At 36.4% G+C, this 27,271-nt stretch overlaps 2 protein-coding genes across 10 annotated transcripts in view; both read right to left on the reverse strand.

Moving 5' to 3' along the window:
- Positions 1–41: 41 nt before the first annotated feature.
- ikbke (inhibitor of nuclear factor kappa B kinase subunit epsilon) lies at positions 42–16,374 on the reverse strand. Of its 3 annotated transcripts, XM_051913127.1 has the most exons (23): positions 16,139–16,374; positions 15,917–15,983; positions 15,736–15,814; positions 14,806–14,927; positions 14,576–14,713; positions 12,068–12,203; positions 11,743–11,924; positions 11,365–11,525; positions 11,067–11,177; positions 9,023–9,202; positions 8,520–8,716; positions 7,180–7,238; positions 6,978–7,069; positions 6,752–6,853; positions 6,568–6,628; positions 6,364–6,479; positions 5,774–5,850; positions 3,307–3,346; positions 3,122–3,223; positions 2,746–2,842; positions 1,699–1,790; positions 1,547–1,618; positions 42–1,468 (listed from the first exon to the last, which is right to left on the reverse strand). In XM_051913127.1, the coding sequence occupies exons 4-23, from the start codon at positions 14,917–14,919 to the stop codon at positions 1,405–1,407; spliced, it is 2,193 nt and encodes a 730-aa protein (XP_051769087.1). In that variant the 5' UTR covers positions 14,920–14,927; positions 15,736–15,814; positions 15,917–15,983; positions 16,139–16,374; the 3' UTR covers positions 42–1,404. The 3 variants fall into 3 exon arrangements, with proteins under 3 accessions (XP_051769087.1, XP_051769088.1, XP_051769089.1); XM_051913128.1 differs by lacking the exon at positions 15,917–15,983 and having other exon boundaries at positions 16,139–16,368; XM_051913129.1 differs by lacking the exon at positions 15,917–15,983 and having other exon boundaries at positions 16,007–16,367.
- Positions 16,375–18,978: 2,604 nt separating this feature from the next.
- srgap2 (SLIT-ROBO Rho GTPase activating protein 2) overlaps positions 18,979–27,271 on the reverse strand; it is a 97,979-nt gene continuing 89,686 nt past the window's right edge. For 6 of the 7 annotated variants that reach the window (XM_051913121.1, XM_051913120.1, XM_051913125.1 and 3 more), the window contains 5 exons: positions 25,224–25,303; positions 24,712–24,919; positions 24,408–24,554; positions 23,578–23,896; positions 18,979–21,466 (listed from right to left, as the gene is read on the reverse strand). In XM_051913121.1, the coding sequence (XP_051769081.1) occupies positions 20,999–21,466; positions 23,578–23,896; positions 24,408–24,554; positions 24,712–24,919; positions 25,224–25,303 (1,222 nt within the window). In that variant the 3' untranslated portion in view covers positions 18,979–20,998. The remainder of the gene's footprint in view (positions 21,467–23,577; positions 23,897–24,407; positions 24,555–24,711; positions 24,920–25,223; positions 25,304–27,271) is intronic. The other variant, XM_051913124.1, reaches the window with a different exon arrangement.

The raw sequence follows: 27,271 nt of genomic DNA on the forward strand, positions 1-27,271 counted from the left end.
TCATGATCTTGACTATCACTTCTCTTATTCCACTCTTCTAGTCAAGTCAATACAAGTAACCTTTATTTATATAACGCTTTATACGATACAGTCTGTTTCAAAGAAGCTTTACAGGGATAAGTAGAAAAATGATGCAAACAGAATTCAGTTTTGTTGTAAAGCAGCTCTAAAAAGAAGTGTCATGGATCAGCTGAGGTCAGTTCGGTGTTCATTCAGTTGAGCACTGTAAAGTTAATCAAATATGAAATGAAGCAGCTCTGTAGAAAACAGTGATGTCATCGTCCAGCTCATTTCAGTCATATTATTCATAACTTAAGAAGAACTCTAAAAATGTAATGCAGTGAATATACATAACTCCCAGTACTCGTATTTGCCGTATTTCATGATTTATGTTTAATTTTTTACATCACAAACCCCCCCGCCCCCACCAAAAAACAAAACAAAAAAACAGCTGTTTTATCAGGGGTGTGTAGACTTTTTATATCCACTGTTCTATACATACATATTGCATTCAGTTTGTATTCATTTTCATAGCATATCATAAGAAATACATTTACAAACTGTCTATCAAAAAGTAAAGTTGATAAAATTCCATGACAAAAAAATAAAATCATACACACACTTTGACACTAAACCACAATGTGGTCTCTGTAAAGTCACCATAGTTCCCCCAGCACAAGGAATTCCCCGTAACGTGACATCAGAACCCACCCAACACATCTCTTACTTTCACTTCAAGTAGTAACATGAGTCTGTTGAATCCTCTGTCAGTATTTGTAGGATGATAATCTTTGCATTGTTCACATTTTTCAGAAGCCCAGCTGAAAAAACAAAGTTTCTTTAGAGCTCCATGCTGTGTGACTACACTGATGTGATCAATAGACTAATTAAATTATTGCAGTTATCTATAAAAACCAGAATCAATTACACAGGGCAGATGAAACACCTCTCTTTATTCCATGGCTGTGCAATACCAATAATTACACTATTATTGTTAGCTGAATGCACAGTGCCATCAATATATAAGTCTCGAGATTAATCAGGAAAACTGCTGTAGCTAGTAGTTCCAACTGATCTATATGTCTTTCTTCTTGGCAGTTACTACTAGAACTGTATGAAGGTAAAAATGCAGTAACTACATTAACACTGAATCTGAGAAAAATGTCATAACTAATTTTTGACAAAATGTGTAGTTTCCTCTTTAAACCTCAGTACACATCATACAATATCAGCTGCCTGCCCTGGTAACAGCCATTAATCTGTTTAGGGTTAGAGAGGTTTAAATAAGGACCGCTTTGAGGTGCACTGTTGCATTTTGTTTGTTTTGTTTTGCTTTCTCTTTCCTTTTAGCTCAGAGATCTGGGATCTGTGATACTGTGTTGCATTCTGTATTCTTTGAGGTCTTCATGGTCTGTTGGGTTGAGGTATTTTTTTCTCCGCTGGCAGTGTAGCAGTAACTACTGCAAGGCTTAAAAAATAAGAGGTCTTGTTAAATTTAAAAGGATTTTTCTAGAGTACACAAAAACATTGCAGCTAAACACCATACCTTTCTATCATATTGTTGTTATTCTGTAGCTCCCGTGCCACTGCCTCCATCTCATCCTTTAATCTGTTCATTCTGGAAACAATTTTTTTTACATTTATTTTACTTTTGTAGGAATTGATAAATGCTGTGTCATCTTTATTACAATGACATACTTGAGAATCATGTTCTCATCTTTTTTCGGTCCATCCACCCCCTCAGCTCCTATTGGCTGGTGGAGAGTTCTGAGCACAGCTCTGTCAAGAACCTGCAAAGGTGGAGAAGAACATGGTCAGGTTACTCTCAATCTAAGCTCGCTGAGAATCAGGTATAAAAGTCTAACTTTAAAATAATTCAATCTGACAGAAAAACATGTGAATTAAGGGAAGGAGATAAGGAGAGGATCATATTTGACACTGCAGCCATGAATAGACTCTTACTAATTACATCTCTTTTAAAATTGAAAGTGATACCAGAACTACTTATAATGAAACTAATTTCAACCTGAAACTTAGCAAAAAACTCCATAAAAATCCATATGCTGCAATCCGAAATCACATACTATATTGTAGGTACTACATTTAAATTTGAAACTTACTTTTCGACCGTTAAAAAAGTATGTTCTATGTAGTGTGAATGTGTAGTATGAATGAAATTCGGACGTACTACATCTGCCATGTAGTCATTGTCATTTACAAGTCCTCTCTCGTGTCCTCATGGGATAGGAAAGTGTCCATCGAATGAGCACTTCAGAATCTCACCGGAAGTAGTAGGTCATCCAGGTATTTTTTGCCTATGAATTCGGACATACTACTCGGCTCACATACTGTTTCTCGGCTACTATATAGTATGGAAGTAGGCATATTCGGACACAGCGATAGTGACTTTGCACAAGGCAGTATTTAGATGTAGTTCTGCTATTCAACTAAGGTCAAAATAAAAGAAAAACTGCTGTGAAAAAAATAAAATTCTGCCCTAACATTCTTTTCCAGATGGGATTCAGCCCAGAGTTAGCCAACAAATTTGTTGTGTAATTTACCTTTTTTGTGTGTGTGTGTGTGTGAGTGTGTGTGTGTATGTGTGCCATGTTCAGTTTGGACGGGATTAAAATCACAAAATAAGTCTGTGAAACACAAAATTTACCTAACCTCCTTAGGGACAACTAGTTATGCCTGAATAGGGCTAAAGACAGACTGTGTGTGTCTTTTGTGCAGAAAGCTGACCTTGTTCTGCTGGGCCTCACACACATGCAGATCCCCCATTCTCTGCCGCAGGACACCACCGAAATGCTCTAGACTCGTCTGGATCTCATAGAGAACTCTGTAGAAATAATACTCACCTAGTCATTGAAATATGTATGGCATTGACAAGCTATTAAAACAGTGTCAGTAATGAATAGTGTATGATTTAAGTGGAACTTAAGGATCTGTGCTGCTAACACAAAGTTTACAGTTATATGTTGGGAAGACCAAGAATCTCTGGATGAAAACAACCAATCCCAACTAATTATATGTTCAAATGCACGGAATTATACACGCTGCTATCATTCATCTTTAGTGACTAGACGGTGCACTCTTAATCATCTGACCTCTGTCTTACCTGTTCCAGCTCCCAGCAGCCATCAGAACATCCTGGTACTTCTGCAAACATTCATCCTTGAATACAGTCTTGACTTTCTTTATGTATGAAGACAGATTGAGCCTGGGCAGAATATAGCAGTTTCTCAGTTTAATTACCGTGACAACAGACACTCATTTGAGACGCTCCAGGTGTTTAATACTTACTTCTCAAACTTGTGAATCTGTTCATCATTATAGCCGAGCTCTGCGACAGAAAGCGAAAGAATTAGCAGCAGTCAGAGAAATATTTCAAAACCATAACCCAACACTGTAACTCTTTTTTGTGTGACTGCTCAAGCTCTATTTTAGCTGACTGGCTTCTCTGCAGAGCCATATCTAATGTCTTATCAATGCAGCCAGGCAGAAAGGGGGGGTATATTCTTCTGTCTCCATGCTTGCCTGTCTGGAATGGTCCTCACTGTCAGATAAGACAGCACAACAGTGCCTCCTCTCCCTGCAGCGGGTACAAGCAACACTGAGAACTAATCTCACTAATCTCAGCAACTGGCTCCGCTCATGAAATTCCACGTCCAGCTTCCAGAAGTGCGAGTGACAGAAATGGGTCACTGCCTAATATACAGTACATTCACGCAGAGTTTAGTGAATTTTTGCTAAGTGTCCTGAAACAACAGACTGGTTGAGAAGAATTTTTATTATGGGTTTAAAGCCTTTATTATCTAATCTGCAGAAATTCTGACCTTTTTGACAGGTGCGATAGATTTGTTTGTAATTTGTTTTATGTTATGTTATATTGTTATTAGGGCTGTCAATTTAATGCATTAATTTAATTTTAATTAAATAATTTAAATTTAAATTAATTTAATTACTTACAGGAAAAAAAAATAACATTACAATTATTAACGCATTTAATGTACCTGCCCTGCCGCAGACTGATATGTAGGTCATCTGACATTTCATACAGTTGATGGTGGCGAACATGGTGCAAAACTGTGTGATGTAGCCTATAGAATGAGGTTATATGCCCCTAAAATTCAAGATATCAGGGCAAAAATGCCCCTGTATGATTTTTTTTCTCATATTTATATCATATTACATAGTTAAGCAATTTTACACAAGTGCTGTTTTTGTTCTGAATAGCATGAGTGCAAGTGTGATACTGATTTTATACAACAGTTCAATAAATAAAAAGTATTGTGTTACATTTTAAAAATATTGTGTTACATTTTAGATACAATATTGTCTGTTTTTGGTATCTATAAAGCAAAAGCAGAATGATTGTGCATCTCTGAGCAAGTTGCAACACAGTGGTGTTTGTGAATGAATTCACGTTTTGAACAAATCTGGGGAACCAATGATTCAATGGTCCATTCAGAACCATTTACTTCCTGAATGAATCAGCCATTTGAACAAATTGAATGAATGAATGATTCGATGACATACTCATTTAGACATTTACCACCATCTACTGGCAGTTTTAGTTTCTTATTTAGAGTATTATTTAAAAATTACAGATTAATTAAAAAAAATAAATTATTAAAAAACATTAAAGACATAATTCACCCAAAAATAAAAATTCTGTCATCATTTACAACATGGCTGTTGTAGCCAAAAAGTTTATGTGTAATAAATTCTATGTTGATAGAAATATTTTTTGTAATGTCTATTTGATGCTTTTCTCATTTAAATGTGCAATATGTACAAATTTTGTCTGCTAGAGGTCGCTAGAGGCCTATTCAAAACAAAGGCGTAGCTTGATGACGCCAAGTTTGAGTGTGGAATCTTGGGACATGTGGTCTTTACCTCAACGGACGGTGCAAAAGAATAGGGATAGGACTCGGGAAGAAACCATGTTCATGGATGCGATTATTAACGTTACTGTAGTATGAAGCAGAGCAGGACCGAGTGTTGTGGGAGCTGACGAGGCCGCTGGAGCGACTGCGCAACACACGCCTCGCGAGCAGCGAAACTTTTATTATGTCACAGTCGCCGGTGCCGCTTCCGCTTTTCTGGTCATGAGTATGAGGTAACGCAGCTGTTTATCATATTAGATACATTTGAGAGTGTTGAAAATGATGTTATAACGTTACTCTGTGCGTTCGCTTGGTGGCTGCCGTGAGACACTTGTTTGAGACACTGCAGTAAGCTAGATTGATCATATTAAATGCTGGATGGCTTGTGTTGATAAATGGTTGATAAACAATTAGTTTTCTGTCTATAAATATATCAAAACAGTTGTTGCCTTGTCTATTAAAAAGTGTAATATATTAAAGAGTCTTTGGTGTTTCCATGGTTTCTACAAAATAAAACCGGAAACCGAGGGTTAACGCGGTTATGACAATTGACAGGCGACTCCTCACACATTCCGGAGCCTTGGTTAAAATTGCAATTTTCTCACGATTTACAAATAGTTGGAAACATTTGGGATATTGTAAGTACTCAAGTGAACAAAATATATAACACTGGCCTAGTGGTTTTTGGATATTTTACTGCAAAAATATTACATATTGCACCTTTAACACAACAATGACTTTAAATGATCTTTTGGTGTAATTTCTTAGCCAAATTTGAGTAAATCAATCAATCACCACATCTTGTAATTAATTAGATTAAAAAATGTAATCGCTTGACAGCCCTAATTGTTATATGACAGGAAAAACATGCATCCACTTACTTCCTATCACTCTGTCTTTGTAATACTGCTGATGAACTGCAACAATCTTCCCCAACAAAACCTCCATCTTCTGGATGCTGCATTAAAGAGATGGTCAATTATTTTAATTATCACTGTATTACTTATTATACTTATAAAAGAATCATTAGATTGTATTAATAATTAATTTTATTTATTTTATTATTTTTATATAATTTATATAATTATTTATAATTGTATGTCATAACCTTAACCATAATAATATGTAAAATGAATAGAACTTGATCAACCATTTCCAGTAGAATACTTGTTTTTTTAAATCTTATATAATTTATAAATCTTAAATAATGTCCTTTTTGTGTTTATGCTTGTATGTGTGTTTGTTATGTACAATACAAGATACGTTTATTATTTAATTTACAGAATAAGTTCATTTTTAAATCAACATTTGGACAAATGTGCTTAAATGTTATGGTACTGCATGAAAAAAGTTAGCTAATTAATAGCTTGAATCCATACCAATACATAAATATGTGTTAAATAATTTATAATAATTATCAAATAATATGTAAACAATATTTTTACATATTATTTGATACCCCACAATTTACCTCTTATCCTGGGCCAGTATATCAGAGTGTTTAGACAGCATCACATGCAGGTGCTGTAGTTGATTCTGGAACTCTCTGATTCCAGTGCTGTACATTCGCTGCAAATCCTCTTCTATCTACACACAATGATAAACCTCAAGATGCAAACTATGGTGCATTCTAATTCATTTATTCAATATACATTTCACAGAGAACAACTCTTACCAGTGCGAGTTTCTTCTTATTATCTATAAAGTCTGGAAACTCATGTGCAAACTTCTGAGCGCTGGTTGGGAAGAATGAAGAGATGTCCATTACTAAATAACTTACAACATATTGCTTGTTAAACTACAGTAAGCATTAGTTTCATGATATTATATAGTAAACTATTCAGTATGCAGATTCTTACAACCGATGGAGATTCTCCTCTGTGCTGATAGAAGAAAGCAGCTTCATATTCACCATGGCAATCCTGTGTGCCACATTACTGCATTCAAAGCCTGTGTTTTCACTGAAAAGTCAAGAATATTATTATTGGACACCCTAAAATGTCAAGGTAATCACGTGGTGTTTACTTGCGGCAATAATCACCAGGATAGTGACACATGCATAACATTTATGATATTAGCACTTACATGTAGCTGTAGAACCCCTGCAGAATCAGTTCCCTGTACTTCTGGAAAGAGCGAGCAATACGCAGGTACTGATGGATGACCCCAACAATGGTCTTTAGGAGGAACAAAAACAAAAGAACACAGTTTGAGGTTTAGGGATAATAGTGTTATAATGTTCACCAAAAATAAGCACCAAAGATGAAAACAAAAGGGGCTTGCTTACCTTGGAGAAAGTGTAATCTGCCATGACGTCAAACTTTGTGGGCATAGCAGGGGCTTCAGCTACAGAACAGATGAAAATAGAAGGGATAGTGGTTGAATAACGAAGGAAAAATACACCATGTTACCTCTCCTTATTTATTTGTGAAAATACATTAAATTACCCTGAAAAAATAAAAACTCAAACTTCTTTTCAGGGTACAAAATACATTTTTCCAAATATATGAAAAAAATCTTGCATTTAAGACACCCAAGCACTCGTATAATTAATATGACTCCCTTTCTGTTTAAAGTGTCATACTCTGGTTTTACATATTGGGGAATTAGTATTACCCCTACAATTAGTCAATTGGCCAAAGTCAACTTTTTCCCATTGCTTGATGAAATCTGCAACGATTTAATTAGATGGTCTGAACTCTTTCTTTCCTGGCTCGGAAGAATTGCTGAATATAATGCCCAGGCTTCTTTACCCATTACAGATGATACCAATCTCTTATTGCTGAATAAAAGAGTAACGGAATTAACTTGATGGCTTAGTTCATTTATATGGAATAAGCGGAAACCAAGGCTAAAATTCTCAAAGTTGCAGCTCTCCAGTTCTATGGGGGGGCTTAGATCTGCCAAACATTAGAAAATACCAATTGGCCTGCCAGCTCAGATTCATTGCCGAATGGTTCAGAGAGGATCCTAAATCTATTTGGCCTATTTGCAACAGGACCAGAGCTATTCAGCTCAGGATTGTGCATAGATTGCACATCACACTGCTCCTTAGAAGTAAGTTTGACCCAATTCATTCTTCATTATGTCTTAAATGTCAGGTGGAAGTGTGAGACTATACTCATTGCATTTGGGACCGTTCTGTAATTAGGACTTACCGGTCAAAAGTTGTTCAATGTATGAGTCGAATGTTTGGATTAGAGTTATAGTTAGATCCCTTGTCTTTGATTCTAGGTCTTCCAATTAGACATTTGCCAAACAAATTCGCTAGACGGTTATTTGACATCCTAGCCTTTGCTGCTAGGACAAATATATTGTTATCCTGGAACAGTGATAAACCCTCCTCTTTAAAAGGATGGATTATTAGATAATTAGAGAAATGATTACTTTAGAATTTATAACGTGTTACTTGTCAACTGAAGATTTCCATCAGATCTGGATGTTTCTTTAAGTAATATTTTGAGGTTTGGTTTTCTCACTGTAATTGCCAGGCTTTGTTTATTTGTTTAGTTTTTACTTAGGTTGTTAATGGTTGAAATGTTGATAAAAAGATGCAAAAAAAAAAAAAAAAAAAAATGGCACAGAAATAAAAACGAAAGGAAAAAAAAACATTTATTGTGTCCTTACGTTCTCTGTATGGATGTCCTAATAATTTCTCTGGTTTTCGGCTGATCAGAATGATAGGGCGGTCTGGACTGGTGGGAGGAAGGTTTAGTACTTTCATGTTCGTCTCCAGTACGAGAGGATGACCTTGAAACAGGTACTGTTGAGCCGCAGGTTCAATTCCAGTTTGGGCCTGAACATCCTCAAAAAAGATTGAGACCCTTGAGGAGAACAACGAGAAAAATATGTATATATTTTGGAAGCACTGTGAAAAGTCACTCAGAAAAAAATCTCACACTTATTTATACTTCCATTGCAGGAAATCATTTTTAAATTGATTTTAAATGATGACCATTTGGGGACCTACAACCAAACAACATCTATATTTACAATATATTTAAAAAAACAAAATTTTCATATACAGTAACTTAAAAAAAAAAAATAGGCCACATTGTAATGTCACAGTATTTCAGCTATAGTGGCTGTAGTAAACAGATAAGGAACCTATTCTCTAAGAGCACACATACGTGTTGTGAAAGTGAATGTAGATGCTGTGTGTTGTTGACTGCTGGAGAGAGAAGATGTGGACTGTGATACGTTGCAGGATATCAGTGGTAGCAGCAAAGAACTGGCCAAAGCCCCAACACTTCTCCTGATTCGCCTCCAGTATGCTGGCCAACACTGGGATCAGTAGGGTCTTCAAACCCCTACGAAAAGATACAGGACCATTGGTGATCTGCTCCCAAACTCCAAAGGGCTTTTCCCACTAGAAATACTTAAACCCCAGTTCAACAGAATCCTAGGTATTCTTGCTTCACATTTCACACAGCTCGTAATTAACCAAGGTTAACTATTAATCCTGGGTATTCACAAGGCTCGAAATTGCGACCATTTTGGTCTCATTTGCTCCTGAAACTGAACCTGCGCGACCTCAAAACGTATTTGGGAGCGTTTGTGCGAGTGCAAATAATTGTTGTGGTATGACCTTTTTTCTAGAGATGCACCGGGTTGACCGGCCATACTTCTGAAACGGCTGGTTTGTGCGTTTTTTTTTAGTTTATTTTGTCTGATCTCTATTCCGGACCTGCACACAAACTGCACTGCAATCATTTCCCGAAATGTCATTTGTGTGAAAATATTATTAAGTCTGTAAACAGGCCAGCAGGCCAGTAAACACAAGTCTTTAAACACAGGCCAGAGATGGGACACGGTGAATGAAGATAGACGAAAAAGAGGAGAACGCAGACGAGTAGCAGAGAAAATACCAGGTACATCAAGATCACTGTTCGCAATGCTCAAAATATAGGAAGGAAATATTGAATTGGGGAGGGGGTTTATATGAATGTATCTCTTAAGGGAACTGTCTGTCTTCAGAATAATTTATATGGCATTTTCTTTTCCTCTTACCTCCATATAAAGTAGTGTTTTATTAGCACATCTGCTTTGTTTACAGCAATACCCAAAGAAATGCTGTATCGCTTCTTTTCCATAAGTGCCACCTACCGTCAGAGAGTGAATTTGCATTTTCATTCAGTTTGTATGTTTTTGTTTTGTGCAGGTGTCTCTTATGTAGCATAATTTCACAAAGCTAAAGTCAGACCATTCTGTATTTGCAATTTATCTAATTTAAAAAAAAAAAAAAAAAAAAAGCTCAACTGCTCATGTTTCATGTGTATAGCATCTTTGTTTTGGATCGTGATTAAAATGCAGTGGTGCCTCTGATTTCAAATGTCTACAAATATATTTTTTGTTTAAGGACAGTTTGGCCTGTAATAGAACAAATAAACAATAAACCACAAATACATTTGCTTAAACAAAAAATAAATAAATAAATAAATAAATAATAATAATTGGCAACCGGTATCGGAGTTGGCCAATTTGCTTGTAAAAAAATCAGAATCGGCTACCAAATGTGGTGTTGTTTTTAAATAAAATAAATCTTTTAATATATATATATATATATATATATAAATTGTAGTTTTTGCTTCAAAAAGTACCAATGCTACCAAGTAAAAAGTTCATTTTGCGCCCTGTATTCATATGCTGACGTTTCACACTGTACAGTCCTGATCCCTGGGATAACTTTCTTATTTGCATATTTGCGATACCAGTGTCATTGACAAATGGAGCATGCGACTGGTTTACATACAGGCTCTAACATTGTGCAACTTCATATTATATATCGCTATCAATTTTTCCTGAATGGACTTTTTGGACTATAAAGATACAAATTAAACGGTCTCTTTTTCACTTCAATTGGCTCGTTTTCCCTCACCATTTGACAATTTTCCTCTCCGACGGGCTGATAGGGCACTGTTTCGAGCTGATACGGGCAGTGTTTCTGTGACCATCCAAAGGATGTGAATATGAGGCACATGATTGGGTGTCGGTTGCAAAGCATCCAGCCATAACATTATAATCCCACATCAAAAGCAGGGTTATATAATCCCGGGTGAAAAGCGGTGCTCTAACGCCACTTCTAAATTACAAGTGTGAGGTCCATATACAATTTCTTTTCCACTACTGTCTGTCCTCAATGTGTTTACCACACTTGTGCATAGAGTAACTCACTCTGAAAGTTGGCAGCAGTGTGGCAATTGGTAGCCCCATTCAATGGGTCCTTCATCAGATTTCTGCACACCTGCTATGGCTCCCTCTGGCTTCTCTGTCGTGATCTTGTACCTGGGAAGAGCATCAAAAGTCACCCAAAAATAGCACAAAAATAAGCCTAATACAAATAATAATACAACACATAAAACAGGGTTAGAGCTTATGCTGATTTCTAAAAGAAGAAAAGCTATAAGTAGGTCTTTATTCATCAATTATGATTAATATATCATTTATTATCATAGCAGACAAGATTTCATACATGGTCTTCTTGTTTCTGCGTGGGCCTCCATATGGTATAAAGGGAAGACTGCCAGTGGCAGCATGGTAGAAGGTGACACCAATGCTCCACAGATCCACAGACACCCCATAAGTTTTCTGCTGGGGCTTCCTCAATACAGCACGCTCATACATGTCCGGATGCTGAACCACACAAGATCACAAGAGTTATTACATCAGAGGCCAACTTTATTCACAGACAGATCACAGAAACCATAACAAACACCTGATTACATTTCTGATAAGACACTGCATGTGCAGTATTTTCTGTGAATGACTGAAAAATACAGGAAGGGGAAGCTTTTGAGTTTATTTTGCAGCATGAACAATTGTAAGAAATAAAACAGCATTTCCTCCTTACCAGATATTCCTCTGTGCCATATATGGACACAAACTTCTCATCGTCATCCAACTCACGGGCAGCCCCAAAGTCCGTCAGCTTGTACACCGAGCGGCCATCCTCACCCACTTGCCTCATGATATTGCCAGGTTTAATGTCCCTGTGCACTACTCCATTCTCCCGCAGGTGGTTCATTCCTTGGACTGCATATATGTGCAAATGGGAGAAAGGCAAAATTTGAGGAAAGCTCCATTTATCCGCAATAATGCCTCCTAGCAAGTGCTTGCTGCTGACATACCCAATACATTTCCATTCCCAACATTTAATTTACTCTGTTGGTTCTTACCCACACATTGCAGTACGACGAGGAACTCAGACTCAGGAAGTCCAAATGCATTCTCAGGCTCCTCCAGAAGGTTTAGCAGGCTGCCACCTGAACAGAACTCCATCACCAGAACCTTCTGCTTCGGGTTCATATGCATCTGACATGAACATGAATAAAACCGTTAGTGCTTTTAAAATGTAATTTTCAGATCTATTTTAGGTGAAGAGTCATACAAGTTCAATAGAACATTTGGAAATAATGGTCTCATTTTCATATCATTTCCAGATCAAATTAAATTGCCTTTTTATAATTGATACGATACACATTATTTTAAGTGGCTAATAAACATTATGAATCCACACAATACAGATTCTTAGACTAATATGGGTTACACTTTATTTTCGAGGTGCCTGTGTTACAGTGTAATTATACATTTAAGTACTGAGTAATAATAATTGACTACATATACTTACTATAGGGTTAGGATTAGGATAAGGTTTGGTTTAGGGTTAGTTGCATGTAATTATGCATAATTTATAGTTATCACTACACTAACTACATGTAACATGTGTAATAAGGACACTGTAAAAGTGTTGCCATAATATGCATCATGAAAATGTTATTATCATTAACATTATATTATTTTACTGTTGCCATTTATGCCACTAGTTTGGGGTCTGAACGTTTTTAATGTTTTTAAAAGGAGTATCTTATGCTCAACAAGGCTGCATTTATTTGATCAAAAATACAGAAAATACAGTAATATTATGATTTGTTGCTGTGAGGGCAAAACTGAATTTCCAGCAGTCACTACTCCATTGTGCTCAAAAACATTTATTATTATCAATGCTGAAAACAGTTGTGTTGCTTAATATTTTATGTTATTAGGTTTTTGTGGAAACTTTCATAATTATTATTCATTATTCTTTAATGAATAGAAAGTTCAACATTTATTTCAATTCAATATTTTTTGTAACAACGTAAAAGTCTTTAGCATACATACATACATAGTTCTATCATGAAACTCTAGATGGCGCAGGCTGATGAGTCCTTAAAGGGTTAGTTCACCCAAAAATTAAAATAATGTCATTTATTACTCACCCCGTAAGACCTTCGTTAATCTTCGGAACACAAATTAAGATATTTTTGTTGAAATCCGATGGCTCAGTGAGGCCTCCATAGCCAGCAACGACATTTCCTCTATCAAGATCCATTAATGTACTAAAAACATATTTAAATCAGTTAATGTGAGTACAGTGGTTCAATATTAATATTATAAAGCGACGAGAATATTTTTGGTGCGCCAAAAAAAACAAAATAACGACTTATATAGTGATGGCCGATTTCAAAACAATGCGTCAGGAAGCTTTGGAGCGTTATGAATCAGCGTGTCGGATCATGATTCGGATCGCGTGTCAAACCGCCAAACTGCTGAAATCACGTGACTTTGGCGCTCCGAACCGCTGATTCGACACGCTGATTCATAACGCCCCGAAGCTTCCTGACGCAGTGTTTTGAAATCGTCCATCACTATATCAGTCGTTATTTTGTTTTTTTGGCGCACCAAAAATATTCTCGTCGCTTTATAATATTAATATTGAACCACTGTACTCACATGAACTGATTTAAATATGTTTTTAGTACATTTATGGATCTTGAGAGAGGAAATGTCATTGCTCCCTATGTAGGCCTCACGGAGCCATCAGATTTGAACAAAAATATCTTAATTTGTGTTCCGAAGATGAACGAAGGTCTTATGGGTGTGGAACGGCATGAGGGTGAGTAATAAATGACATTATTTTCATTTTTGGGTGAACTGACCCTTTAATGCAAGCTGATGATAATTACAGAGTTAACTACTTGGCACAAGCTGATTGGTCCATGTCACATCTGCAGCCAATGAGCTTGTTGCTCACACATTTAAATAGCTGGTTACATTCACTATACACTTCGGAGTTCCTCTAAAACCCTCCACCTTCCCCAGCTCTACCTGTATAGATCTGCTATGGGTTATTGATATATACTATTAGTGCAGCAGCACTATGTCTTACTCGCAGCAGCATATCGGTGTATGTATTGGCAGTAGCAAGTTCCTGTACTTGCTCTGCAGCATCAGCAATAATCTGCAGCAGCAATGATCTACAACAACAGTAATAATCTACATCTATTCCTCCAATACCAAATACATTAACATCCATTACAATGCTAACAATCTTTCGAGAGTTGTCATGACAGAAATGTATATAAATGCTTTGCAATACGAATGGTTGCAAAATAATTATCATGCTTGTTTAGGGCTATGTCTAACTGTTAAAACATTAAGGTTAATGTTTGTTAATGCTGTCCTTTAGAAACCTTACAAACTTGTACAAAGTTGGCCATAACTGACCCAGACACAATGCATCATAGGAAACTGAAACATCAAATCATTTTCAAAAACATCAAAGCATTATCAAAAAAAAAAAAAAAGTCAGCAGTTTAATGTCTGGAAAATCTTGAACAGCGTCACAAACCACATCAGATACATACCTCCTCCACAGCAAAGAGTTTAACAATGTTGATGTGATTGAGCCTCTGCAGCACCTCAAACTCCCTCATCTGCACCTCATACGGCCTGTTGTAGCTCACCAAGTTAAAGACCTTCACGGCAACCAGCTCACCTGTTTTCTACAGGAATATAAATTAATTTAGTATAACCTGTCAAGTCTATGCACTGTTTTTGTGAGAGATCTGGGAAAAGGCTGTTAATGATAAAGTACTTTGTTTCGTGCTTTGTAGACACTGGCTGTCGCCCCCTGACCAAGAACATCATCCAGGGACCAAAGGTGGTTTGCTGTACTTGCAGTCATTGTGCTGACAGAAGCGGATGACATGATCAGATCTGTGTATGACAGAAAAAAAAAGATTCTTTAGAGCAGTAAATATTTAATGCTAAGTTCCCCCATTTAATTGCTCTCATGATTGCTCTTAATTTAATGCTCTCATGATTTTACCTTTCCCCCAAATGTACTGCAATTTCATTCATGGGATTAATAAAGTATTCACAGTTGCCCCAAAAACTATTTGGATATTTAAGACACATTTTTCTCAACGAATTTCAACCTAAAGGAGTCAAGGTGTTTTCCTTTTATTGGAGGTCTGGATATAAAAGAACTGATAACCAAATGAGGTGGTGAAATATATTATATATATATATATTATATATATATATATATATATATATATATATATATATATATATATATATATATATATATATAACACTATACATACCAGACTTGATGGAACAGGATTTCATTAGCAACATGATTTACATATTTCCTGGGCTCAGGTATGAACTGCCGCATATGGATACTGGATACACAAACACACACACACACACACACACACACACACATACATACATACATACATACATATATATATATATATATATATATATAAAGTACGTGTGTGAGTATTTTTGTGTACATATGTATGTCCATATGCAGCAGTTCATACCTGAGCTTAGGTAATATGTAAATCATGTTGCCAATGAATTCCTGGTCTGTTAAGTGTAACACTAAATAATGTTTGACATTACTACAGAAACTAAGATTTAAGTGTTTTATATGCTAAACGTAAGGTAAACCTTATCAAACCACATATTTCTCACAGAACCACTTGTGTATTAATCAAAAGTGCCTCACCGATGTATTTCTGAACTCAACACGTCTCAACAGTCACATCACAACAGAAGCGTCAAAGTCAATTTCCTTCCTATATGACCTGCAGACAAAAATAAGGACAAATATCATAATATTTCTGCGAAAAAAAAGGTTATTTATAAAAATGTGAATAAACTGCCGACAGTCTGAAATCTGAACACACTGTGAGGATTTCCCCTTCACATCATCACCATCGCCATCGCTCTGATTGACTTGACAACACACGAAAACTACAAAAACAAAGAAAACAAACCATTTGTGTGTTAGATGCCGACGCATTTTCCAATTTAATCCGAATTCGTCAATCCGTGTGAGTTTTTCTACGGATTAAATACCCCTGCGGTCTTCCAGTAGAAGTTATAAGAGCAGCTAGACGGAAACTCACCATCAACTTTCATTTCTATCAGGAACTTCCTTGTTCGGTGCAAAGCGTTTGTAAAGGGTATGGTGTGTTTGTGTCTCAGTGGATACATTTAGACTAAGGTTAGATAGGAAAACATAACACAAATTAAAATATTATGTTGTGGGTCATATTTCGTTTATAAAGCAAACCGCTAACCATTTTAGTCCACAATATTAAACGTGACAACAAACCACAAAAAAAATGACGTCTCCCTCTAGTGGGCGACTTTTGTCAAAGACTATAGAATAACACAGGGACTTTGCTTTTGTGCCGAGGGGCAAGCACATACTTCTCTAGAAAAGCATTTCTCATGCCTGTTCAAAAATGTACTTAACGTAGAAGACACGCGGAACTTTTACCTCGATTTGCTCATTCTGGGGATTTCTTTACAAGGCTTTCCTGGTTTTCTGAGCAAAATATCCATATTTCCTGCTAAGGCTGAATAATTTATCAGACTTTTGGCACTTGAAATATATTTTGAATTTCCTCAAGAACACAATAGGCACTTCGAGGTTCATAACATTCTGATAGTGTGTTTGACTTTTGTACAATTTGTACAAATGAATAATTTTTGATCCTTATGTATTTTATATTTTTGAATCCTTAGCAAGATATGTGGAAAATATTTTCCTAAGGAAATTCCTTATTATGTTGGATTTTTTTATTTCTTTTTTTTTTTTTTAGTCTAGTGAACGAACACTAAAGAATCAGACTTAATGAGAAATTGGAGCCGCAGTGGTATAGTCCCCTTCTAGTTCTATAGAAACACCTACAGATATGATGTGAATCACTTTTGCAAACATTATAGCTGTTAAGACAAACAACAAATGTTTGAAGCCTTGTGTGAAAGCTTTTTTGTGTAATGCAGGTAACAATGCTTAATGCCAACCACACTCAAAAAAAAAAAAAAAAAAAAAAATCATGGCTAAACATGATTCAGTCATGGACAGTGGTTCCTCGTGACCGTAACAAGTAAAACCAAATAGAATCAACCATGTACAACTAACTAGAATCAATAGTATTCATTTAACTTGAATGAATTGGTTTTAGTTTAACTTAAATAAATGGTTTTCATTTAAATTAACATTCAATTAATGCTTCCTGTTTAGTCCAGTGATTTACATACTTTCCTTTACACATACAATGTTTGGTGTGGGCAGTCCAAATACTGGTTTTACTCAAAACAATATCATAGTGGTGACTTTATTATTAAGCAATTTGAATTTTTGTTAGCAGGTCCTCAACCCAATCACAAGCTCCACACTTTACCAAAATGGTAACCCCAAAAACACTAACATAACAGAAACTTTTAAATACCAACATAATAGAACATTAAACGTAATAGAACATTTCACACTGGTAAGAAAAAAACCGAGGCGGTATCGCCGGCGTGACCGCCGACCCGAGGGAGTTAACAAGTCTCCCAATTTTCTCATCTTGCTAAAAAATGCATAAAGTAACACTTTTTTTCCAACATTTACTCTCCCAATTCAGCCTATTTGCAAAGCATGTCACCATTTAAACATTTTTTCCCGTGAAAAAAAAAATCTTCATGCCTTAAAATAGCTTGAATGCAACTCTACACCCTTGCCTCATTTATTATACGCAGATATGAATATGCTAATTAGCCCCGCCTCCACTCACTTGCACGAGCTCAAGAGATCCACTCGGTACACTTACTGAGGTGAATGTTGCACAATGGTATCGCTTTTTAGAACGTCGGACACATAACGGTAATTAATATGATTAGCCTTCTGCTTGACTACATTATCAAACAGCTAATAATGTGTTGCTAATGTTACACAAATCATGTTCCCGTTCTTGAGTCAGACAGCTGTTTTCTAACAATCAGTATCCTTAGAAACGCTTTGAACACCTTAATGTCAGTGGAGAAAGGCATATAGTTCATCATAACATACATCATACACCCCGCTATATTGCCAAATCTACACGATTTTTTATATCAACAGAAAAATATATCGGGATATTCTCTAGACCAGAGACTCTTCTGCTTCAGAGCGGTCATGGTTAATGATATGCTAAAGCCCGCCGGCACGTTGACATGATTGGTTACAAGGTAGTTTGTGACGTCAGAAACACCAGCGATTTCAAACCGCAGGTTTGAGATTGTCTTTTTTCACTGCAGTTTTAAATAGAAAATACTCAGCAATGGTGTGACTTATGAATTTGCACATGGTTTGTCTCAAAGCATATTAAAAACACCACACAGACATATAAACAACATTAAAAACTTGATTTTCACCTCATGGGGGACTATATATACTGTGAACAGCATCAAAAAAATCATTTTTTTGAGTGCACTGTAACAAGATGTCTCAGATTGACGCTAAAATGGATCAGAAAGAGATCCATGCCCAATTATATATTAAAATTTAAAAAAAAAAAGAAAGAAAAATTAAGATACTGACAAAAAAAATCACATTTTTACACCTTTTATTAAAGCATTTAATCTAAGACATGTTTAGAAAGTATTTATTTAAAATGGAAAAAAAAAAAAAAAAAAAAAAGTGGCTGGTAAAAAAAAAATAAAAAAAAATAAAAAAAAATCACATTTTACACATTTTTTTAATGACACAATTAATTAAAGACATGTTTAGCAAGCATTTTTATTTAAAAGGGAAAAAGTGGCAGTTAAAATTGGGAAAAAAGATCATTTTCACATTTTGCACCTTTTTATTGAAACAATCAAATACACGTTTAGCAAGCAATTATTTTTTTTTTTATTTAAAAATGTTTACTACAAGAACTACACGTGGAATTATATAATGTATATTTGAGTGACAACTACTATTGCTGTAACTGTACAATATTGTACCAAAAAGAAAAAAAACCCACAAACAAAATAGGGGGAAAAAAAGGAAAAGAAAAAGAATGTACCTCTGTAATGTACACAATTGTATATACAAAGTACATCTGAACACAGGTTTCTCTGGTAACAGATATCTGAATGGACAACTATAAATATATCTGACAAGACGATTCATTTTACAGTCTTGCTTCAAATGGACAGGAATTACATTTTAACAATAGTTATGATTACAAAAAAAAGAAAGAAAATCACCCTCACTTAATTTGTTCACAAACATACAATGCAGATTCAAGTGTATAATGATTGATTTCAATTTACTCAATGAAAGAAAACATTTTGTGTGTAAACAGAGGCCTCGGCCAACAGCATACTATTAACATTACACATTAAACACACACCATGAGTTACCTGCTGTCATTTGCATGTAAAAGTCCCGCCCACAAAAGAACTCCAATAAGACAGTTTCCAGTTGCCTTTATGAGGTATCAGGAACAACACACACAGAATACTTCCAATCATTAACACATGAACAAATGTAACCACCTGTGAAGACATTTTCAGAACACGACAACACGTTAGGGGAAAAAAAAAAACCTGACGTCACTTGGGGGAAAAAATGCCTCTGTCATAAACATCTTGGTCTGTCCGTAGATATTTTCCAGGAGTCACGCTCAGTCATGCATGTGAGACTGTACAAGGCTTGTAATGCTTCAAAGTGAAGCAGGCTACTTGCGCCAACCACCACAACTCATTTTCTCGGATAATAAGGCCTCACTTAGGAAAATACAGACTTGTCCGATCCATTCTGTCGAAGGCATAATCAGGCAGACCGTGTGAGGGACATTTAGCTATTTGGACAGGCAGATTGTCAGACATTAAAGAGGCTTTTTGCACGCTTTATCCTTTCTGAGTGTGAAAAACTGAGCTACGTTTTTGCATGTGTCCCCCTTTAGTCTGTTCGAAGTCTTTCCCTTTTTGCATTGTAAAGCCATAAATCTCTAAAAAAAAAACAACAACTGATGTTAGGCTGCTAAGATTCAGAATATACATACTGTACTTAAACACACATACTAATACATATATATCATGATACAGACCCAGAGGTGAGTAATAACCTATAGGGAAAATTAAATAAAATTATTTTTATTTTATCCGTTTTTGTTTTTTTATACACGGGCAATGAAGAAATTATGTGCTTGCCTGACATTCCACATTTTTAGACATTTTTTTTCCAGTTATAATCATTATTAAACTAATACAAAACAACACCCTCTTTTATGTGCCCACTGATAGATATAATAGTACAATAAAATGACATGTTAGACTGTTAATAATTTCAGAAGTGCTTTTGACCGGTATGAAATGAATCCGTTTGTTAGGGGAGCCGTGTTCGCCATGCAAATATCTTGTGAATCCTCATGCAAAGATGTTCTTTCACCGTTATTTGTCATGTTTAGGTGCCCGTCGATGGCAGGATTAGCTAAAAAAGAAGCAGAAACTTTGCCAATGTGGATTATATGGTGATAAATGAACTGTAACTAGTGATTATTGTATAACAGATGTGAAGAATCTGTAGAAAAAGTTATGTTGGAGGTGTCATGTGACAAGGAATTTTTGTTCTATTCACTGCGATGTTGTGACCTGCTTCAAGGTGCACCAGCACCAAAGTGTCCTCGGAAAGCATATCTACTGCTTGTTTGTCCTCAAAGTCTGACCCCTTTCCCATAAAATCAGTCTATACAGGCGGGAAAAACTCCAAACCACTAATTTGGGATTAGAAAAGAGGGATTGCTGATGTCCATGTCTCAATCCAAACTAAAACAGCGCTGTAAAATCACTTCAATATTTCCACATATGTTTATTAATTCCACACCCACACTCATGCTCACTCACGCAAGCATCCGATATCAGTTTGAGTCAGTTAAATTGTCCAAATAGATCCAAAAAAATCAGCATCAGAGGGTGCTCTTGGAATTACTAAGAAACAGATCGCGGATCGAGGCTGTGAACCCTCAGACCGGGCAGGACTTGTCGGTGGGCGGCGGAGGGGGTGGTGGTGTTGGTGGTATGGTGGTGGTTGGGGATCCCATCGCTGGACTGCCCCCGGCCGAACTGCTTTTTGGGAACACAACAGGCTTGGGTTTGGTGGCTGGAGGTTTGTTATCTCTGAAGGTGGAGCCGGAAGCAGATAGACCTGTGGTAGACATTGAAGAAAGAGGGCTCTTGGGACTGGCACTCTTGCCGGGCCGGAAGGTGGAGGGCATGTCGCTGGCCGAACTGGCGCTGCGCTGCAGAGGATGCTGGGAGGAGTCGGCCTCACGGAGCAGGCGGGAATGAAGCGGGCTGGAGGGTTCAGAAGCCCCGCCGCTTTTTAGCTGCTCTAGAGTGTCAAGCACAACGTCAGGAGCGTGTTTGACGCTGCTCTGCCTCTCCAGCTCTCGGAGATCACTTAGAGCTGTGTTCATAGTGGCCTCAATGTCCTGGAAAATAGAGAAAGAGAGAAGAGAAAATTATTAAATATGTGATCATTTTATATTTTATTTTGAATTATTTCAAAATAATTGCTCTTATTCTTATTTGTTCTAATTTTATTCTTATTTTCTAAATTTAATTTAATTAAGTACAATAAAATTAAAAATATTTAATACAATAAAAGACTTGAAATCACTCACAGTATGTTTGTGGTCTCATATATAAGACCAAAATTGAAACAAGCTTAAAAAAAAAAAATCAAGCTTAACTTAAAGTATCTCTTATGAAGGCCTAGATAACTAGTTAATATATAATATTTTGTTATATAAAATTTATATTTTTTTAATATTAAAAAAAAAAGTTACCAACCAACTGGCTTTTTTAAAGGGTTAGTTCGACATAAAATGAAAATTCTGTCATTAATTACTCACCCTCATGCTGTTCTACACCCGTAAGACCTTCGCTCATCTTCGAAACACAAATTAAGATATTTTTGATAAAATCCGATGGCTCAGTGAGGCCTGCATTGCCAGCAATATAATTAACACCTTCAATGCCCAGAAAGCTACTAAAGACATATTTAAAACAGTTCATGTGACTACAGTGATTCAACCTTAATGTTATGAAGCGACAAGAATACTTTTTGTGCGCCAAAAAAAAACTGCCAAAGTCATGTGATTTCAGTGTATCAAACTGCCAAAGTCACGTGATTTCAGTAAATGAGGCTTCGTTATGTCATAAATGTTTCGAAATTTCAATGGTTCACCACTGGGGGGCGTGACTTTGGCAGTTTGATACACACTCCGAACCACTGATTCGAAACAAAAGATTCGTAAAGCTTCGAAGCTTCATGAAGCAGTGTTTTCAAATCGCCCATCACTTATTTTGTTTTTTTGATGCACAAAAAGTATTCTTGTCACTTCATAACATTAAGGTTGAACCACTGTAGGTCACATGAACTGTTTTAAATACGTCTTTAGTAGCTTTCTGGGCATCTGAAAATGTTAATTGTCTTGCTGGTAATGCAGTCCTCACTGAGCCTTCGGATTTTATCAAAAATATCTTAATTTGTGTTCCGAAGATGAACGAAGGTCTTATGGGTGTGGAACGACATGAGGGTGAGTAATAAATGACAGAATTTTCATTTTATGTCGAACTAACCCTTTAAGTCTATTTTCTGAAATGTTTTTTGACGTTTTTATTTTAGACCCTCTATGGTACAGTAGCCACAGTTTGATGGAGTTTAGTGCCATTTTCTAGTATTTCATTCATTTTCAAAAAGATAACATCCGTAGCATTAGTTTTAGCCAAGGTCAGTCCGTTCTTCTATCTATTGTACAGCCAGTACAACAACAAAAGATGACTGGACCGCAGGAACTCCAACTCAATTACAACCACAGCTGGGATCGATCCTGGACCTCTATCCAGCCGTGAAATTACAGCTCAAAGAAAGATAAATAGGACGCTTTAATACACAGACACACCTCTGGAGAGCTCAGCACTTTTATCAGAGAGGAAAATGGACTTTCAGTTTACCTACGTGTCATTTTTATTCAGTGTAAGTTTACGTGAAAACTGACAGGGTTTGAATGTTGCTGAATTTAAATAATACTTTTGAAAGAATCAATGGCCCTGTTTCCACCTGGTATTAAGATGCGTTTTGGTTGATCGGATCACCAGTGGACGGCACTAAACACAAGTGTAAATTGGGTCTAAAACGTTTTCATCTTGTCCACTTTCAACCACTTCCAGAAGTAGTTGAAAACACATTCAACCGGATTGCTTTTGTTGTGTAGATGCTCATGTGGTTGAATGCATTCCAGCAGCCACAAAAGACCGCCTACTGACCTTGTGTAAACATTAAGGGATTCGCGCTAACCAGGCAGGATTTAAACTTTGTTGGCTGGAGATCCAAGTTTGGTTTGAAGATCTGAAAAACCCCATACATTTACCCACCCATAGACCCTCCCCTCGAAGAAATCAGGACAGAAGTGGATGAAGTTAGTGGACAAAAGAGACTGATTAAAATGTCTCCCCTTCGTCTTCATGTGATCTGATCAACCAAAACGCATCTTAATACCAGGAGTAAACAGGGCCAATGATTCTGGGCTTGTTTTACCTGTGAGCTGTGCTCCACCTGAGCGATGACCTCCGGGTCCAGTGGTCTGTGATTGCTGAAACTCTTGGATCGTCCTGCAGGCGTGGACTTACGGAGCTGAGGACCTTCCACCTTAGTCTTCAGAGACGAGTGTCGAGTGATGGAGTTCAGGACGCTGTGAGCGCTGACTGGTCGCTTGTCTGTCCCCTCCTTGGCCAGTCCACCTGCAGGCATGGAGGAGGTCTTTAAACCCCCTGCTGCTCCGGATGAGCCCTCACCAAGCCCCTCCACTGCCCGGATTGTTCTCCGGATGCTGGTTGCTTCTGGACGTTTCCTCAACCTGAGATGGATAAAGTGTAGGCAAAATATCAATATTATAAAAAGAATTTATTTTAATGAAGAGAGATTTAATGATTTGAGACATTTTGTTTAAGAGACTAAATACTATCTGATTTCATATTTTTATTCTCATTTATTTTATATGTCAATATTCAATTAATCTGTCTATTTTTCAATTTTTTTGCTAATATTATGAAAAATTGTTTTACTGATAGGAAAATAAATGTAACTATTAGAGACATTTCAAGAGACTATATATATATATATATATATATATATATATATATCTCCTCATTTTTCAATGTTTTTGTTTTATTTTGAATTATTAAAATATTTATTATTAAATACTTTTAAATATGCCTTATTTTATATTATGTAATTTTACATCTCTATCTGCTTTTATATTTAATTAATATTTTTAACCATTATATTATTTAACCAATTTCTTTCTCTCTTTCTTTCTTTCTTTCTTTCTTTCTTTCTTTCTTTTTACACTATTTCTATCAACTTACTTGTTGAGGTTAGCTAGGTATATATCAGCCACATGACCTCCAATGGGTGAACTGGCACTGGCTCTGGTAGACACTTTCTCTTCCACAGCATCATGGGATGCCTCTAGGTCAGCTTTGGGACTTCCTCTGCCTGCATATCCATCAGGCCTATAACACAAAATCACAGACACCTCTAGAATTCACACACTATAGGTGGTATTACTATTAGTTAAGATCACAGATGATTAACTACTACTAACTAACTCATTAGAAAAGCAGTTCTGACCAATATCATTAGTTAAAGTCAATAAACCGGACAGCTTACATGTCCTGCACTACAATGTACTGGTGCGGCACGAGTCCCTCTGTGCCGTTGTGGCGACCCTCCCACCAGTCATCAGATGCACGGTGGTACAGCAGCAAAGACGCCCCCTTCTTAAAGGAAAGCTCGCGGTTGGTGCGTCCAGAGTAGTCAAAACGTGCAATGGCCTCGATGGGGTCAGACTCTGAAACGTTCAAGGACCCTGACTTTACTATTCAGAGACATGAAAGACAAAGAGAGAGAGAGAGAGAGAGAGAGAGAGAGAGAGAGAGAGGCGACAGGAAGGGGAGAGAGTGAGAGGGAAGAGAAAGCACAAAGGAAAAATGAAGGGTTATTGCGTGGGAAGCCAGGCAGGTTAGAGCACACTTATCAAAAAGACTTTGGAGCTGCAGAACGAGGGCACAGACACACAGGGGCGTGAAATAGAGCAGACTTTTGGTGCTGGCGGCAACAGAGTCTTTATGGAAGATTTGTGTGCACGTTAGTATGGTCTTCTAATTGGCGTCTAGGCTCACCATCATCGCTGTTGTGGATTTCAGAGGTGGTGTCAGGAGCAGGTTCATCCACTAGGGGGGGCTCAATGTGTGGACTATCACTGTAGAATTGACAGCAAGAAAGATGAATCAGTGGAAACCTCTATTACAGACTTTAGTGCATTAGAAATAACAACAACACAAACTTTTTTACATTCAATAGACACTTGCATATACACTAATAAAATTAAAAGTCTAAATATATATTATAATATTTTAATTTATATATATATATATATATATATATATATATATATATATATATATATATATAAGGTGAAGTGAAATAATTTAGCAAATAAATAAAAGATAAATATGAAAGAAAAACATTTTAACATTTAAACATTTTCTGCTTACCAAGGCTGCATTTATTTGATCAAAAGAGAAATTTCTTATTATCAATGTTGAAAACAGATGTAATGCTTAATATTTGGAAATCTTTTTTTTTTTTTTTTTTTTTTTCCGGGATTCTTTGAATAGAAATTTCAAAAGAACAGCATTTATTTGAAATAGAATTTTTTTGTAACATAAATGTCTTTACTGTCACTTTTGATCAATTTAATGCATTCTTGCTGAATAGTTTTTTTTTTCTTTAAAAAAAAAATAGCACTGACCTCAAACTTTTGAACAGTAGTATCAATCAATCAATCAATCAATCAATCAATATTAAAAAATGCACCAAAATACCAAGTTTGATGAAACCTTTGGCACCAACAACTAAGGAATTGAAGCATTTTTTATTTTAAAAGCTGATAAGCTTGTTTATAATATTCATATTTTTAAAAAATATATTTTTATTTCCTATCCTTAATATGCATGGTTATATATTTAGCATTTTATTATTTGCATTTCGCATGCAAATAATGACCAAAACCCAGTGATCCTATCAGGACCTCTTTTTGGGTCACAACCCACCATTTTTTTGTACATATTTTACTGCATAATTCCCATATATTGCACTATTTCATAGCTTTGACACCTTTACTATTACTTAAAAAATGAAGAAAATAATCTACAATGAGTAGGTGTGTTCAAATGAAGCACAAAAATATATTCCCAAAATAAATGTGGACATTTCTGAGAACCAGTTATGTCTTTAGGTCTCTCTACGTCTCTCTCTTCAGTCCTGAAACAGTGTGTTCATGCTTCTTTGAAGCAAAACAGGAAGCACAACACAGATAGGAGGATCAAAGCTGGACCTTCCTGTGGCCTCTTGACTCCAAAATGAACCTGCCCTCACTCAACTCTTGTGGGGAATCTAATGTGAAAAGAAAACACTGTACTAATGCACAGGAAAACGACTCGTTTCCAAGGTCATGCAGGCCTCAATGCTGATAACAGCTCTGTTATGCCATTCACAGGCCAAGAAACTCTCTAATACCCTACTATTAATTTAGTATACAACCAAGCTGAACAACCTGATCTCCCATTGAGCACTCAAGCAAAACACTGACTAATTTACTGTCATCACTCTACCAATAAAAGCTGCTCTCTTGTATCATTTTCTGGAGGAAATTCAAGCTCTGTAGAGTGAAAGTGCAGTACTTCACCCAGCTGGAATATATCTCACTAAGACCATCTCGCTTTATTACATACAGTTGGCAAGCATGAAGTCTGGGCTAATGAAAAGCTTAGTTTCATTAGAGAGCAGCTTTAGACAGAAGTAACTTAAAGGTAATAACTGTATAATGTGCTAATCTCTGCCTGGTGTGTGCAGGGAGACACTGTCAGGCAGGTTTGGCAAAGCACACATCCATCAGTGTTTCAGTGAATCTTTAAAATGACAGATTGGTCTCACTGAGCAGTCAGTTGGTGAAGAGGATCCTGTGATCCTCCTGTCATTCCATCTGAGAGAGTGTGTGTAAGCTTTGATCTGGGCTCTTAAGGTAAAGTGATCCTTGTGGCTTCTTCACCCTTGAGCAGATGAGTTTGTTTTCAGGGAGGTCAGAAGCTGCACTGATTCTTAATGTGTTCCCCAGAGACACGGCATGTTTCATTCTGCTGTCAGCACTAGTTTTTAGACAAAACTT

The sequence above is a fragment of the Ctenopharyngodon idella genome, chromosome 11 (assembly GCF_019924925.1).
Source record: "Ctenopharyngodon idella isolate HZGC_01 chromosome 11, HZGC01, whole genome shotgun sequence".
Lineage (NCBI taxonomy): Eukaryota > Metazoa > Chordata > Actinopteri > Cypriniformes > Xenocyprididae > Ctenopharyngodon > Ctenopharyngodon idella.